This window comes from Bos indicus x Bos taurus, chromosome 14 (assembly GCF_003369695.1).
Source record: "Bos indicus x Bos taurus breed Angus x Brahman F1 hybrid chromosome 14, Bos_hybrid_MaternalHap_v2.0, whole genome shotgun sequence".
Lineage (NCBI taxonomy): Eukaryota > Metazoa > Chordata > Mammalia > Artiodactyla > Bovidae > Bos > Bos indicus x Bos taurus.
Genome location: NC_040089.1, coordinates 1,271,977 through 1,287,933, shown reverse-complemented (window position 1 = coordinate 1,287,933; position 15,957 = coordinate 1,271,977). Strand labels below are relative to the sequence as shown.

Genomic DNA, 15,957 nt, shown 5'->3' with positions numbered 1-15,957 from the left:
AGGAGAAATAGCAATAACCTCATATATGCAGGTGATACCACCCTTATGGCAGAAAGTGAAGAACTAAAGAGCCTCTTGATGAAAGTGAAAGAGGAGAGTGAAAAAGTGGGCTTAAAGCTCAACACTCAGAAAACTAAGTTCATGGCATCTGATCCCATCCCTTCATGGCAAATAGATGGGGAAACAATGGTTGACTTTATTTTGGGGGGCTCCAAAATCACTGCAGATGGTGATTGCAGCCATGAAATTAAAAGACGCTTACTCCTTGGAAGGAAAGTTATGACCAACCTAGAGAGCATATTAAAAAGCAGAGACGTTACTTTGTCAACAAAGGTCCATCTAGTCAAGACTATGGTTTTTCCAGTGGTCATGTATAGATGTGAGAGTTGGACTATAAAGAAAGCTGAGCGCCAAAGAATTGATGCTTTTGAACTGTAGTGTTGGAGAAGACTCTTGAGAGTCCCTTGGACTGCAAGGAGATCCAACTAGTCCATCCTAAAGGAGATCAGTCCTGGGTGTTCATTGGAAGGACTGAAACTCCAATACTTTGACCACCTGATGTGAAGAGCTGACTCACTTGAAAAGACCCTTATGCTGGGAAAGATTGAGGGCAGAAGGAGAAGGGGACAACAGAGGATGAGATGGTTGGATGGCATCACCAACTCAATGGACATGGGTTTGGGTAGACTCCAGCAGTTGGTGATGGACAGGGAGGCCTGGTGTGCTGTGGTTCATGGAGTCGCAAACAGTTAGACACGACTGAGCGACTGAACTGAACTGAACTGATGGGTGATACCTTCTGTGAGAGTCACACGTGGCTCTCATGGCCTGTAGCTCTAGAAGCACGTAGTCTGGTCCCAAATACAAGAAGTGGAGAAGGAGCAAATAAAGGGCAGGGAAACTCCACAATTGGGGGCCACACAGCAGTTATTGGTCCATGGTGCACATGAATCCTGCTGGATGCAGGTGTGGAGATGCCACCCCTGGCAGAGGAATAAGAATTCTTTGGTTAGGGACTTCCCTGGTGGTCCAGTGGCTACGATGCCACCTTCCCAATGCAGGGGGCCCGGGTTCAATCCCTGTTTAGGGAGCTAGATCCTGCATGCCACAACTAAGACCTGGCAGAGCCAAAGAAATACATAAAAAAAAAATTCCTTGGTGACCAACTAAGTAAATGATGACATTTACCCAGATGAGGAAAACTGGGAAGAGTGAGATTGGGGTGGGGGTGTTCTGGGAAATCAATTCTTTGGTCATGTCCAGCCTGAAACTTACGAGATGTCTGGGTGGCATACACCAGCAAGAAAGGAAGAGGGCCATGTCTGCATGCCTCTGCCACCCTTTCCCTGCCCATCTGTCACTTTGTAACTCAGTTCCTCCCAGACATTCACTTAATCTAACAGTTCATGGTCTTGTTTCTCTCTAGCCTCAGAAGAGTTGCTGGCACTCTTCTGTTCCAGAACTTCAGTTCCAAGCTTGGAAAAATAAAGTCGTTTCTGAAGAAGTGAATTTACAAGGGAATTTGTAGGCTGGAGGATTTTGCCCCTGGCCATTCTCCTTGACCCTTGCCAGCTTCCAGGGGGCCTTCCTCTACCCTGGAAACAAGGATAGAGAAGCCCACAGGCAAGAAAAATAAGACCCGGACCCCAGAGGCAGAAGTGCACGTGCAGAAGGACACTGCCAAGGAAGAGAAGGCATCTGGGAAAGAACAGCCAAACCAGAGCCCCACTTTGGCCCAAAAGCACAGGAAGGAAGCCCGCCTCAGTCCCGAGAATGAGGAGCACGTGTTTGAGGCCTTTGATGCTTCATTTAAAGATGACTTTGAAGGAGTTCCCATGTTTACTCCCTTCCAGACGAAGAAGCCCTGCGAATGTGGGTGCATCTTTAAGCACAAGACGGATCATGTTCGTCACCAGAGTCCACACTGGAGAGAAGCCCTTCCAGTGTGCCCAGTGCGGGAAGATATTCAGGCACAGCTCTGACGTGACAAAGCACTGGAGGATTCACCGCAGAGAAAAGCCCTTTAAATGTAGTGAGTGTGGCAAAGCCTTTAACTGCAGTTCCAATCTCCTGAAACATCAGAAAACCCATACTGGAGAGAAGCCATACAGATGTAAGGAGTGTGGAAAGACCTTTGCCTATAGCTCATGTCTCATTCACCATCAGAAACATCACCCACGGAAGAAGCATTGAACGTGGGGAAGCCACCCACCAGACTCGGAACTTTGTGCCTGTGAGAACATCCTAGCAGGCCTGCCTGGGGGTCCTCTTCCTCTGGAGTCTGAGCGGGCTGGGAGGGTCCTGCCCTCACCAGAAGACCCACCCAAACCAGGTCAGCAAACACCAAAGCCATACAGAGAATCTCCAGGTTGAGACGTCATGATAACAAGCATGCAAACTGCTGTCCAGAGGGCAGGCTTGGACCCGAGCACAGCCCAGCACCTCCCACTGCCGCCTCGCCTGTGGCACCCTTGCTGGCCTCAGCCCTCCCACCGGCTCCTTTGAAGACTGGTCTGCAGACCCTTTGCCCCCTGTGTCCCGAGTCCATCTCCATGAAGCCTGGCAGGAGGCCCGTGTCCCTGGGCTGGACAGCAGTGCTTCCGCAGTGAGCACTGGGAACCCCACTGTGCCCCCCACCTCGGCTGGCTGTGCCAGCAGTGATGTGCTTTGTCCCGTGCCTTCCCTCCTCTGCTGGAGCACCATTCCTTGACCTTGGCCCCCATCCCCAGGAACTGGACTCCCTGTGTGTCCTCCCGGCTCAACCACCATCCCAGCTGGGCAGCCTGGCTTTCCAGGTGGACCACTCGGGACATTAAATGCTGCCACCATGGGCACTTCCTGCCCTGGCCATGTCGGCCCCAGGATGTTGATGGCAGCTTGGATCCAGCTTTTGCCTGCATTGCAGCTTTTCAGACACAAGACAGAAGGCCAGCTCTCCGTTCAGGTGAGTTCCACTTCTCCCAGCCTAGCTCCCAGTTCTGTCCCACGTCCTGCACATCCATGTGCTTGCCTGCCTTTGGCTTCCCTCCAAGAGTGGTCTGGCTGGGCCTCCGTGCTCTCCTGGCTGCGAGTGTGGCTTGCCCAGAATTTTGGCACAGTATAAGAGGGAGGAGGGGCCAGAGGGATGAGGGGCCTGTCATCCAGGAAGTAATACGGCTTTTTATCAGTAAAACGTTGACACCTACATTTTCAGCTGTTTGGACCCAGAAAACTAATAATGACCCTGGTCTTGGGGCCTCCTCCATCAGAAGACAGGAGAGAGTGCTCCCGGTGCAAACGTCTCTCCAGGTTAAGACTCTTGTTCTTTCTAACAGCTACAGCATTACAACAGCTCTACCTGCACAAGGCACCTCCATTGCACAGCTCAGTGGGCCCTCCTCCTGTACCAGCAGCCCGGCCCCAGGTGTGACCAGGCATAAGCTGGCACTGGGATCCTGCTCACACAGTCCCAGATGTGATGTGGCAGAATTGTTCAAACAGGTGCCGGGAGGCTGGCTTAGGGAAAACACACCTGGGATCCTGGTGGGAAAGACTGCTGTAAAGGATGCTACTGGGACATTTGGCAAACCTTGGGTCTAGACTGTCCACCAGTCGGGGAGGGGGGACATCACGTCCAAGCTCCCTGGTTTGATGGCCTGCAGCCATCTCAGACAATGTCTTTGTCGTGAAAGATGTCTGCTGTGGTCTTCAGGGCCACAGAACAAGGTCACAGTGTCTGCAGTTTGTTCTCAAAAGGTGAGCAAAGAAGCAATAACAATACCCAGACACTGAGTGAGTGACCACACAGGCTGGCAAACCTTCTCTTAAGGGATGGGTAATAACTGTTCTTGGCTTTGTAGCCATAAGATCTCTGTCACAACTCAGCTTAGCCATGACGTGCAACAGCAGTCAGAGCATGGAAACAAACAAGCACGACTCTGTGCCAATAAAGCTTTGTTTTACCAAAGCAGGCGGTGGGCCGGATTTGGCTGATTCTAGATGAAAGGATATGTGACGTGTCCTGGGGGTGTCTGCATCCACTTCAGTTTGGTTTGTTTTTTATTTATTATGGTTTATAATCATGATGAGTATATTGTTTATATATATATATAAAGTATTGTTGTATAACACGTATTAATACCATAGATAGAAATACATTACATGTACTGTAGAAAAATTAGCACTCTCTGTGTTAGTATGTCTCCCATGTTATTACCAATGGGAAGCATTTTTTGTGGCTACCTAATGATCTGTTAAACAAAAAGCCGACTTAACCATTTCCTAACATGTAGGCTGTTTCTAGGTTAGGTCACTATATACAATGTGGTAAATATCTTTTCCACATTTAGGGCCAACGATGGGTTGCCAGAAATGGACTGATGGATGGAGATCATGCTGGCAAATACCTTCCTCCAGGTTGTGCCCCAGAAGTGCTCCAGCAGCTCACAGACAGCAGGTGAGTTTTAATGTCTCCAGTTTGTTAGAAGAGAAGAAACACTCTAATCTGATGTCTTTGATTTCCAGAGAGGACGCAGATGCAAAGAGCATGGTCTGTCGAGCCAGGGTTGCTGACGCACCCTCGTGCCTTGGAGACGTGGGACCTCGGCTGGTCCTCATCTCCTTGTGCCTCCAGTCCCCAGAGGTGACATCGGGGCACTGACGGTGCTCAGCCTGGTCACTGCCTGTGTGTGACCTCAGTGCCACGCTGACCCCCAGTTTAGCCACTGTCAGCTCTAGTCACATGTTAGTGTTCTTAGTGGGGGGACATTGGCCCACAGGCATGAGAGGTGGCCGTGCAAGCAGACAGCCTTCAGTGCCTCTCCCAGGAACACGAGAGAGACACGAGAAAACAATCACGCAGCCCATCTACAGTCAGCCACCGGCTCTTCTGCTGCCTGGTGTTTGGTGCAAACTGATGGTCTCATTTCTCATTTCTTCTGAGTTAACCATTACGACACTACACCGCCTCCAAGCACTGAACCCCACACCCTTCAGATATCAATCTGTTTTGATGGTTTTGTTGGCTATTGCTCTTCAAATGAAACTCAAATTCCAGAAAAAGAAAACCTTCTAAGTAACCTGAGTCAAAGAAAAAACCATAATGGGAGTTATAAAATACTTAAACCTGAATGATAATGAAAATACAGCTTGCCGGAACCCATGCATCTGTGGTCAGTTAATCTACGACAAAGGAGGAAGACTGTACAATGAAGAAAAGACAGTCTCTTCAGTAAGTGGTGCTGGGAAAACTGGACTGCCACATGGAAATCAATGAAATTAGAACATTCTCTAACACCATACACAAAAATAAACTCAAAATGGATAAAAGACTTAAATGTAAGACCAGATAGTATAAACTCCTTAGAGGAAAACAGGCAGAACACTTTTTCACATAAACTTGCAACAATATCTTTTTGGATCCACCTCCTAGAGTAATAAAAATAAAAACAAAAATAAACAGATGGAACCTAATCAAACAAAAGTTCTTGCACAAGGAAAGGAAACCATAAAACAAAAAGACAAGCTACAGAATAGGAGAAAATATTTGCAAATGATTAAACTGACAAGGAATTAATGTCCAAAATATACCGACAGCTCATGTCGCTCAGTATCAAAAAAACAACCCAATCAAAAAATGGCAGATCTAAATAGACATTTCTCCAAAGAAGACATACAGATGGCCAACAAACATATGAAAAGAAGCTCAACATCACTAATTATTAGAGAAATGCAAATTAAAACTACAGTGAGGTATCACCTCACACTGGGTCAGAATGGCCATCATCAGAAAGTGCAAACAATAAATACTGGAGAGGGTGTGAAGCAAAGAGAGCTCTCCTACATTGCTGGTGGAAATGGAAACTGGTGCAGCCACTGTGGAGGACAGTATGCTGCTAAGTCACTTCAGTTGTGTCCGACTCTGTGTGACCCCATAGACGGCAGCCCACCAGGCTCCCCCATCCCTGGGATTCTCCAGGCAAGAACACTGGAGTGGGTTGCCATTTCCTTCTCCAGTGCGTGAAAGTGAAAAGTGAAAGTGAAGTCGCTCAGTCGTGTCCAACTCTTCAAGACCCCATGGATGGCAGCCTACCAGGCTCCTCTGCCCATGGGATTTTCCAGGCAAGAGTACTGGAGTGGGGTGCCATTGCCTTCTCTGGGAGGACAGTATGGAGGTTCCTTAAAAAATTCAAATTAGAGATACCATATGATCCAGCAATCCCACTCCTGGGCATATATCTGGAGAAAACCATAATTCACTGAGCAGAGGAGTGGATAAGAAGCTGTGGCCCATTCACACAACAAAATACCATCCATCCATAGAAGGAGCTGAGCACTGCCCCCCGCTACAACATGGGTGAGATCCAGAAGCATTATGTTTAGTGTAGGGGCCAGGCACGGAAGGACAAACACTGTATGATTCCACTTATATGAGTTCCACTTCACTATGTGTATTCATATAAATGAATTGCCCTGGAGCGGGCACATGCATAGGAAGTGGAGTAGCAGTCACCAGGTTGGAGGAGGGCCCTGAGGGTTTGGCAGGAACAGCTTCTGTGAGGTAGTGGTGACACGGTCACAACACTGGGAATATTTAATGCCACTGAATTACTTACAATTGGTTAAAATAATAAATATTATGTACTTTTTTACCACAACAAAAAAAGTCTGTTGAATTTGATAGGCTAATAACAAGATGCAGCTTTCTAAAGCTGTCATCCATTTTAGCAACAAAAATGGCATTTTCTGGCAAGTGGAAGATGTGCTGACCCACTGACCCGGAAACATCACTTGCTGACACGCCGTAGCGGAACTCTGGGACACGGGCTAGAGAGACACCTACGGCAGTACTTACACTGAAGCGGGTAGACGTGCATCAGCGTCTGTAGGTCTCAGACACAGCACTGCGCAAAGACAGGAGAACACGTAGTGTGATTTCAGTCACTAGCTTATGCAAAGCCAAGAAAACAGCATGTCGTTTGGACGTGCACATGGGGAGAAACAAGAGTCGTTCCCCAGCCGCAGGGCTCGGCGTTTGGTGGCCTCTGCTTCCTGGGGTGGGTGGAAGCCGGGCAGGGTGTGGTCCACCCCCATAATTTCATCATAGCACATACACCCTAAGAAACAGTCATTTGTTTCCTCGCAATCCTGTTGCCAACCAGGGTGGGGTCCCCCGCGCTCCAGAGCAGCGTGGCCCTGTGACACCTTCCAAAGCTGAAACGGCAGAAAGCAAAGAGGCAGTTACCTCGTTAGAACACATCTCACTCAGAGTGCACGAGACAAATCAAGATGACGCCCCCAGACATGGTTAGCAGCCCTGGCACCTTACTGCTGAGCCTGGGTCCAAAGGAAGGAGCTTGGCGCGCCCGCTCTTAGCTGCCTTGGGAGCAGCTGCTGTAGAACAAAGGCTGAGCAAGCTTTTTTTTCACTGTTTGCCTTTATTTTATCAAAGCTAAAATCCTCTGGGTTTGTTGCAAACCAGGTACCAAAAAGCAAAGTGATGTAAAGCGAACTTTCAAAAAGCAGCGGGGACCTCTTTGCCTGGGAACAGAGCTGGGCCATGTCATTGCTTGATGCCTGCCCCACAGACCCTGTGATCGCTCCATCAGGGACCGGTTCTGACGTGCTCATCTGTCCTCCCCTCTGGGTCCTACCCACTTTGCCTTGTTAGAGCGGAGGTCCTCACGAGGGGTGATTTTGCCCTCAGAAGGGGATGCTGGCAATACCTGGGGACACTTTGGTTGTCACAGGCAAGGGGAGGAGTTCTGGCGGTTGGTGGGTGGGAGGCAGGGAAGCTGCTCAGAGCCCAGGATGCTGAGGGTGGGGACCCTCAACTCAGGAAGGGCTGAAGAGTCTCGAGGCCAGAGACAGAAAGTAAGAGCTGTCTGCTGGAGGTGTCAGAAGCTGGAGATCTGGAAGGGAGGCAGCCTTCAGCAGAAGCTTGTGCACTTGAGTGCAGAGAAGCCGATTCAGGCTGAGAGGCTGGCAGGGCCCAGGCGCCCCAGACCGTGGGGCAGAGGTGGGCAGGAAAATGGTGACTGGCTGAGAGTAATTAGATCCCCTCAGGTCTCCCCAGCCTTGTAGGAAACAGAAGCCTGCCTCCATCCCTCTGAAACAACGAGCAGGACAGAATGAAGAAGAGGACGGGTGAAAGTCCAGCCCATGGCCACTTCTGTCCACCATCAGGGAGGACACACTCGGGGGTGGTGTGCACACTCATCACCAGCCCCCCTTCCCCAGCCATCTCCCCATCTCTGGAAGCAGCCACCAGCCACACTCTAGCCAGAACCCCAAGGTGTCCTCACGCCCACATCCCAACCAGCAGCAGGTACGGTCAGTTCTGTCCCCCACACGCCCTCCCCCAGCCTCTCTCCACCTTGCCCATCTCTTCCTTCTCTCCTGCCTCCCCACTGCCCTGAACTGATCTTAAAGGCACTCTTCACTCCCTGCTCAAGACGGTTTGCTGGCTCCTGGTACAAGGAGAATGAAATCCAGGCTCCAAATTGACTTTAAGACCACTGTCCAGCTTGTTTTGGAGGCAGGGACCTGTCCTGTTCCACACTGTACCCCTGAGCCTGTGTCTCAGGACCTGGTACCAGGTCAGGCAGAGGAGGGCAGGGGGTAACCTTCCAGAACCTACAGGGCTGGGACTCACCTCGAGTCTGGGGCAGGAATCAGCTGCTCAGGCACCTTTTCTCCAGCTCCAAGTGTGCTTCAGCCTCTTTCTCAGTTCTCATCCTACTCTCACCACCCACCAAGGAAGGTCCCTCCCCACACACTTGGTCCTTCACATGTCCCTGGTTATCCGGTTTCCCTGCTGCCATGGCAGCCACCTGGGACCAGATGTCCCCTCCTCCCTGATGAGATCCTCAGGCCTGGGGCTGTGGCTCCTCTCTTGCTGTCTTCTGTCCTGTACCTGCCCAGACTCAGAAGTAGTCATGGGGAAGTAATTCTGCTGGACATCCATCCCTGGTGGATAGGTTCGTGGAACCCTCCTCCAGCTGTTGCTTTTCCCAACGAGAGTGAGTGAGTCCACTTCTCTTTCTGGTTGTAAGATCTGGGCTGAGAAGGAGACTTAGTGAACATCAGGAAATTCAGGAAGAATTCCATGAAAAGGTTGTGGGAAAATTTGTAACACTCCTCAGGACCTAAAGTTTGGGAACACACTTCAATGGCAGGGTAGTTTAGGGGGCATTTGAGACACCCCAAAAAGAGAGGAGGACTGTCTTCAGCAAGTTCCCTAGCAAATGATGGCCGTCCATGCTAGGGAAAGAGATTCCCCCGAGGATGCTTTGGGTGGAACTTTTCTTCTTGCGGAGGGGAGCACTCCAGTGGCTGTAAGAACTGTGCTTGTAGAATATGTGTGAGCCATCCCTGCCAGGCGCGCGCTGCTCTGGAAGCGTGTGCAACCGGGGACCGAGAGCTCAGCAGACGAACCTGGGGCGACTGACCTCGACAGGCTGCGGGATCCTGTGATCAAAGGCCACAGATATTTGTGGGGCAGGACCACCGGCCTCCGGCCGGCGCCGCACGGGTTAAGGAACTCCCCGCCCCCCGCGGCGCCCCGCCCACCGCCCCGAGAGGTCACCGAGGCAGTGGTCCTCCCAGCACCCAGAGCGTCCCGGAAGTGCGCGCGGCCGGGCGGGGCGGGACGCGGGTGCACTTCCGGCCGGCGCCCGGGCGGCCGCCTCCCGCTCGGAAGGTGAGTGGGTACCGGGCAGCGGTGGTGCAGGCTGCCGAGGCGCCTAGCCCCGCTCGCGCTCGCGCGTCGTCCCCGCGGGCTGGGCCCGGCCCCTGCAGCCGCCACGACCTTGGCCTCGACCGGGGCTGGGGGCGCGGGTGGGGGCCGCAGCGGGCACACTGTCCCCGAACGGTCGCGGGTGCCCGTTTGCGGGGCGCCTCCCCACCCTCCCGGAACCCCAGGGACAGGAGCTGTGGCAACCACATTCTGCAGACGGGAAGGAGGCTCAGAGCCGCCTCTGGCCCGAGGTCGGTGGCAGGACGCAGCCCGGGCTGCCTGCTCTCTGCTGCCAGGCGCGCGGAGTTCGGGCCCTTTCCCGCGGGGCACAGGCTCCGAGCTGGGGAAGAGGGAGTAGACAGGGTTCGTCCCCGGGCCAGTGCCGTTTGTGTCTCCTCCGCCTTCAGCCTGTCACAGCAGCGTGGAGGTGGAGGGTTTGCGTCCATGTGTGACTGCCACCTCCCCTCAGACAGCCAGGGTAGGGGTGGCCGTGCATTTGCCCGGCTAAGTCCCCCGGATATTAACTAAGTGATTTGATGGGTCTTAGCGGGGGTGAGAACCTGCACCCAGGTTCAGGACTGCAGCCCCACGTGTGGCAGTTTACCTAGCTGCCGGTGACCCTTGCCATCATTAGGGGCTGAGGTCTGGTGGGGGCTGACCCCGAGGAGCCCTGTGGCGGCTGCCTCCCCGCCTCCTTGAAGCAGGTACCGTCTGCACCATTGCTGGATGTACGTTAACTTTGGCTTTTCCCCTGCCCCTTTTGCACCCCCAAATAAGACCTTCTATTTCATTAAAGTGTGAAAGAAAAACTCTCCCCTTGGTCGAAGCTGTTGTTGCAAACCAGATTAAAGGAGGGTGTTTTTGCCCGAGAGGAGACTGAGAGCACCGGGGTGTGCTGGGGCCAGGTCTGCAGCCTCTGAGGGCTCTGTGGAGGGTTTTCCTCTCTGGAAGAGTCTCCTGTAGAGTTAACCTGGAATGTTCATGCTCCAGCAGGCAGGGTTCAATTTTTGTCTTCCCCAGAGCCAACGGCCCCTAGCCGTGACAGGTTTTTCTGGAAGAACAGCCTGCTTCTCTCGCTGGGCAAGGCTTTGGGTTGGGAAAACATTCTGTTCTTGTAGGTGTGCTGGTGCTGTGCGCCTGGTGGAACTAACAGTTCCAGCACTCTGGGCCCCACAGTTTGCCTCTTGGAATTCCTTACCCAGGGAGGGAGGCTCCGCCTGTGGCTGATGGCCACCCCCTACCCCCAGCACATCCCTCTGACCCCCTCATCCTGCCATGGTTTTCATTTTCCCAGGTCCCCGGTGTGCACTCCTTCAGCAGGCCTTGGGGGAAGATGGCGGCCCTGGGGGACGGTCAGGAGCCCCCTCATGTCCTGTCCCCGGTCAGTTTCGAGTCACCCGGGACACCTGGAGCCCACCACCATGAAGCCCAACTTCACCTCCACCTCCATGGTCATCAACATGGTACTTGCCTCCCTGCACCATCACCGCGGGCAGGCAGCTTGCTGGGCACTGGGGCTCCTGCACCCTGGTACCTGGGTTGGGACTCGGGCAGTGGTGGTTGAGCTTTGGGCTGAGCTGTGTGAGCAGTAGCTCCCTAGGGGACAGTCCCCTGGACTGTGTTTGTTTAGGGCATCAGGGCTGCAGAAAAAGCAGCCTTGATGGCCAGGCCTGTGTGACAGAAGCAAGTCACTTTGTCTCTCTCTTCCAGCCATTGCTCCCATGCCAGGGAAATAGTGTCTAGAGATCTGGGCAAGCTGGTTTGGGTGGGGACCCCTGTGCGGATGGAGCCACCAACCTTGCTGCAGCCCCCAGCAGGATCTGGGGGTGTCCAGGTGTGGAAATAGCCAACAGCTGGTTGGGGAGGACGCCCCAGCCCTGTGGCGTGTGGTGCCCCGGGGCCCTGCTCACACTCAGTCATCAGAGTCCAGGGCTTCCTTCCGTGCCCCGCGTTCCACAGGAGGCCTGGCCTCACACCTCTCGCAGTGGAGGACACAGATGCTGGTGGCAGCTGGATGGGAGCCCAGATGTGTCCCATCACTCTCAGGGCAAGTCTGAGCCTGTGCCACTGTCCTGCAGAGCTGGCACTGTGCCCAGGGCCCACTCTGTGCCCAGGGTTCTCACTCTCGGCAGGTCCTGGCATTATAGCAGGTGATGTTATGGCAGCTGAGAAGGGCTGAGCAGCGGCTGGGCTGGGTGCCGGCTGTGCGCTTAGGGCTCTGTGTGGGGACAGAGGAGGCCGGGGGTGGGCACTGAGCACACGGGGACAGTGAAGCCCACGGAGGTCATGGGGGCAGCCTGACGTCGCACACAGCTGAGATAGCGGGCCAGTCGAGGACGAGCAGGAACTCCCAGCGTGCCCTGTGATGGGCCAGGCTAGGGCGTGTGCAGTGGGTGTGGAGCTTGGCGCTGCCCTCAAGGAGCCCAGACCCCGCCCCCTGGGCACACAGTGGTTTCAGGGCCCCCACGCTGCCCCTGGGGGCCTGCACTTCACCTCCAGCTCCTCATGTCACCCTCACACCAGCCTGGAGAGTAGGACCTCCTGTCGACACATCTCTGATGGGGACCTGGAAGCCCAGACCTGAGCCAGTGGAGACCAGCAGAATCCAGACCCCACAGCCTGGCTGAAGCGCTTGCCCTCGACGCCCCTGTGGGCCCAGCGCGCCACGGCTCCTCCCCGGGGCGGCAGACCAGCAGGACACAGGACTCGCGGGGGGGGGCTGCCCTGAAGATAAGAAGGCTGGTCCCCAAGCCCCTGCAGAGCAGGGCTGCCCCTGACTTGATCTCGCCCAGCCATGGGCAGCACGGGCCCAGAGGCTGGTCTTGGGTGCTCTGAGCCATGTCCAGGTGCCCTGAGGTGCCTGAGGGTTGCCCGATAGGAGGGAGTGGGGCTTCACCCCTCCCCACTGCATCCAGGCTGTTTTCCAGGGCAGAGAGAACCCCTCAGACTTTTGAGCCTTTCCTCTGCTGCTGAGGCTTCACTCTTCAGGGGTCCACAGAGGCCTCTGCAGGAAAGCCCCAGCATCTCAGGAACCTGCCCAGGGCCCTCCAGCCAGCGAGGCCAGGACTTCTGGAGCCCCAGCCTCCTGATTCCCGGGTCCAAGTTGGTGAGATGGGCCAGAAAGAGAGTTCGGGAGATCCACCCTGGCAGGCCTGGGGTCCCTCAGACACAGCCAGGCCTGAGCCCAGTGACCCACCCCCCCACCTCAAGGACCATTTCTGAACCTGCAGCTGAGCAGAGTGCTGGACACCAGGCAGGACCAGAGGGTGTCCTTAGAAGGGGAGCCCTGGTCAACTCGAGGGGGGCAGGGAGCAGCATGGGCCGAGGGGATGGGGCCTGGTCCCTGGCAGGGATGCTGGGTGGGGGGTGCAGGTGTGGGGCAGGGCTCAGCCCCTCTTCACTTGCAGCTCCCAGAGACTAAAGCGGAACCGCGCTGCACTGGGCTGGGCGGCGGGCCTGGCGCAGCCCCTCAGGGACTAGTGCCCTGCAGATGGGGGGCTGGACCCCTGGGGTCCGCAGGCTGGAGGAGGGAGGGGCCCCTGGCCAGGAGGCAGTCTTCCCAGAGGTGCTCCTGGCTGGCGCCTGAGACTGAATTCTAGGTACCCAGTGGCCAACCACCTCCCCCCCCCCGCCCCCCGCCCCCAACTGCTCCTCTCCTACAAGTGTGTCCAGGCCCAACAACACACTTCTGGGCTGTTTTACGCAGAAAACTTTGAGCCAAAAAATTACCCACCGCCTTCCCCCTGGAGCACCGGCCACATCAGCACACTGTTCACTTGAGCCTCAGGCCTGGGGCCCTGGCCAGGGTCAACCAGGCCTGTCCCTGTTGCTAGTTGAGGGTGGCCTGCCTTCAGGCCAAGCTGTAAGCCTTCCATCACAACCACCCTGGAGGTGCCCAGCATAGGGGGACACAGCACTGAGCTCTGAGAGGCCGTGTCAGGATGTGGCCGTATGAGCAGGCTGTCCACCTAGCAGGCCGGGCCTGGCCAGCCCCAGACTTCACGTGGTTGAGTGACAGCGGGTGAAGGCTGAGTGACAGCAGCCCAGAGCAGCCAGCGCTCCAGGCCCAGCCCCTGCCTCCCCACTGCAGGGCAGCCATGTGGTGTCTCGGGCCCCTCACACACCCGTCTCTTGAACACTCCAACCCTTTGTGGCTCTCAGGAGCCTCCAGAGGAGGGGGAAATGAGCCCCAGCCCCCTGTGACCCCCAGGCTTCCCCAGCAGCAGCCCTGAGGTGCCCTCCCAGCCCCCACAGGAGCCGTCAGACCTGGACTTCCAAGAGGTGGCAGAGGTCCAGATCTGCAGAGACACCTGCTGGTCAGGTGAGTGAGCAGGCCGAACCAGGGCCCTGCCCGCAACACAGCTATCTGCAGCTGCTGCCCACCAGGCTCCTGGCTATGCCCACCACACAGCCAGGCCCCCAGGCCCTTCTTGTCCCTGGCTCGGAGCGCGCTTCCGTGCCCCACAGCCCGTCCCCACTGATGCCCATCCTGTTTTCTCCGCTGTCTTGACTGTGAGTGCTGCCCAGGCCCCTGTAGCCCCAGCCTGTCCAGGTAGTGTCTGCCCCAGCACCACTGGCACGCCAGGCCGGCGCTTGGGGAGTTGTCCTGGCCCCCCTTTGCCCAGTGTACTTCCCCCCACCTCCTCTAGCCCCCTAAATCAAGCTCTGGCCACATCCCCTTCTCCCCAAGGCCTGGATCTGGCTTCACCCGTCCAGGCGCTTAGCCCCTCATTTCTCTGCTGCCCCACCCTACCTCACCTCTCCCCCAGAGAAGCCCTTGTGGTGTCTCCCGGGGGTCCCTGAAGCAGCTCAGGGGCCGCAGGGGCCTGGACAGGCGCCTCCTCGGAGAGGACGTGGCAGGCGCTGGCATCCCGGACCAGCATCCTCGGGAGCAGGGGCTTTTCTGCTTGGCTCCGAGTTTGAACCTCCTGTCCGCCCCGCCCCCGAGCAACCCACGACGTCCCGTCCGCTCCCACCCTGGCGCAGGCACCCGGGATGGGACGGGGTCCAGTGAGGGACGGCCTCTGAGGGCCCTCCGCCACTCGTTTCAGGTTCTGAGTCGGAGCCGGAGCAGGCCCCGTCGTCTCCCAGCCCGCACGGTCCTGAAGACGAGGTGCACCAGGCCGGAGGCGTGCTGAGGACCCTGCTGAGGAGCCTTCCCCGCAGACCCGGGGGTGGGGACCGCTTTGGGCAGGAGCCCAGCCTGGAGCGGTCAGCAGGCCAGACACCGAGGGCTGGGCCCCGTTCCCAGAAGAGAGACACCTGGCTCGGGTCGCAGGGGGCCTCCGGGACGGAGGGCAGCCCGGGACGCACGGCCGAGCTGGCGGGCGGCCTGAGCCGGGGCTCGGGGCTGGGGACCCAGCAGGGCGGCCCACGGGGCGGGAAGCCGCACAGGTGCGAGGCCTGCGGCAAGAGCTTCAAGTACAACTCGCTCCTGCTGAAGCACCAGCGCATCCACACGGGCGAGAAGCCCTACGCCTGCCACGAGTGCGACAAGCGCTTCCGCGGCTGGTCGGGCTTCATCCAACACCACCGCATCCACACGGGCGAGAAGCCCTACGAGTGCGGCCAGTGTGGCCGCGCCTTCAGCCACAGCTCGCACTTCACACAGCACCTGCGCGTCCACAACGGGGAGAAGCCGTACGAGTGCGGCGAGTGCGGCCAGGCCTTCAGCCAGAGCTCCAACCTGGTGCGGCACCAGCGGCTGCACACGGGCGAGAAGCCGTATGCCTGCAGCCAGTGCGGCAAGGCCTTCATCTGGAGCTCGGTGCTCATCGAGCACCAGCGCATCCACACGGGTGAGAAACCCTATGAGTGCCCCGACTGTGGCAAGGCCTTCCGCGGCCGCTCGCACTTCTTCCGGCACCTGCGGACCCACACGGGTGAGAAGCCCTTCGCCTGTGGCGCCTGCGGCAAGGCCTTCGGCCAGAGTTCCCAGCTCATCCAGCACCAGAGGGTCCACTACCGGGAGTAGAGAGCGCTGGGGACAGGCGGCAGCAGCCTGGGCTCGAGGCGGCATTCTCGTGAAGGGCTCCTGCCTGCGCGCCCTCCTGGTTGGCACAGCCAGCATCACATGCCCTGTCCTGAATAAATTCTTTGTACTTGATGGAGATGAGAGGAGGCCCAGGAGCTGACTTCATCACCATCTTGGGCTCTGCGCAGGGTGTGGTGCAGATTGCATGTGCATGTGGGTCAGTAAATAACAAAAATGGACCTAAACCTGGAGACTTCAGTTGGATACA

At 56.3% G+C, this 15,957-nt stretch overlaps 2 protein-coding genes across 4 annotated transcripts; both read left to right on the top strand.

Moving 5' to 3' along the window:
• Positions 1 to 1,562: 1,562 nt before the first annotated feature.
• ZFP41 (ZFP41 zinc finger protein) lies at positions 1,563 to 5,075 on the top strand (the record flags this gene model as incomplete). Its single annotated transcript, XM_027560677.1, is given in 3 exon segments — positions 1,563 to 1,912; positions 1,914 to 2,944; positions 4,329 to 5,075. Coding segments are annotated over 2 exon segments (630 nt in total), but the record flags the coding sequence as incomplete, so codon positions are not given.
• GLI4 (GLI family zinc finger 4) lies at positions 4,330 to 15,940 on the top strand. Of its 3 annotated transcripts, none has more exons than XM_027560671.1 (4): positions 4,330 to 4,435; positions 11,010 to 11,178; positions 13,926 to 14,036; positions 14,767 to 15,940. In XM_027560671.1, exons 1-4 carry the CDS (start codon positions 4,337 to 4,339, stop codon positions 15,687 to 15,689), a joined length of 1,302 nt encoding a protein of 433 aa, XP_027416472.1. In that variant the 5' UTR covers positions 4,330 to 4,336; the 3' UTR covers positions 15,690 to 15,940. The 3 variants fall into 3 exon arrangements, with proteins under 3 accessions (XP_027416472.1, XP_027416473.1, XP_027416474.1); XM_027560673.1 differs by lacking the exon at positions 4,330 to 4,435 and adding an exon at positions 9,600 to 9,679; XM_027560672.1 differs by lacking the exon at positions 13,926 to 14,036.
• Positions 15,941 to 15,957: the final 17 nt, after the last annotated feature.

What these genes read in the sequence shown, in the direction of transcription:
- GLI4 (XM_027560671.1), top strand. Translation starts at nt 4,337, where the DNA reads ATGGGTTGCCAGAAATGGACTGATGGATGGAGATCATGCTGGCAAATA. An exon ending in CAGCAGCTCACAGACAGCAG is followed by an intron (nt 4,436 to 11,009) that starts GTGAGTTTTAAT and finishes TCATTTTCCCAG; the next exon opens with GTCCCCGGTGTGCACTCCTT. An exon ending in CAGAGACACCTGCTGGTCAG is followed by an intron (nt 14,037 to 14,766) that starts GTGAGTGAGCAG and finishes CACTCGTTTCAG; the next exon opens with GTTCTGAGTCGGAGCCGGAG.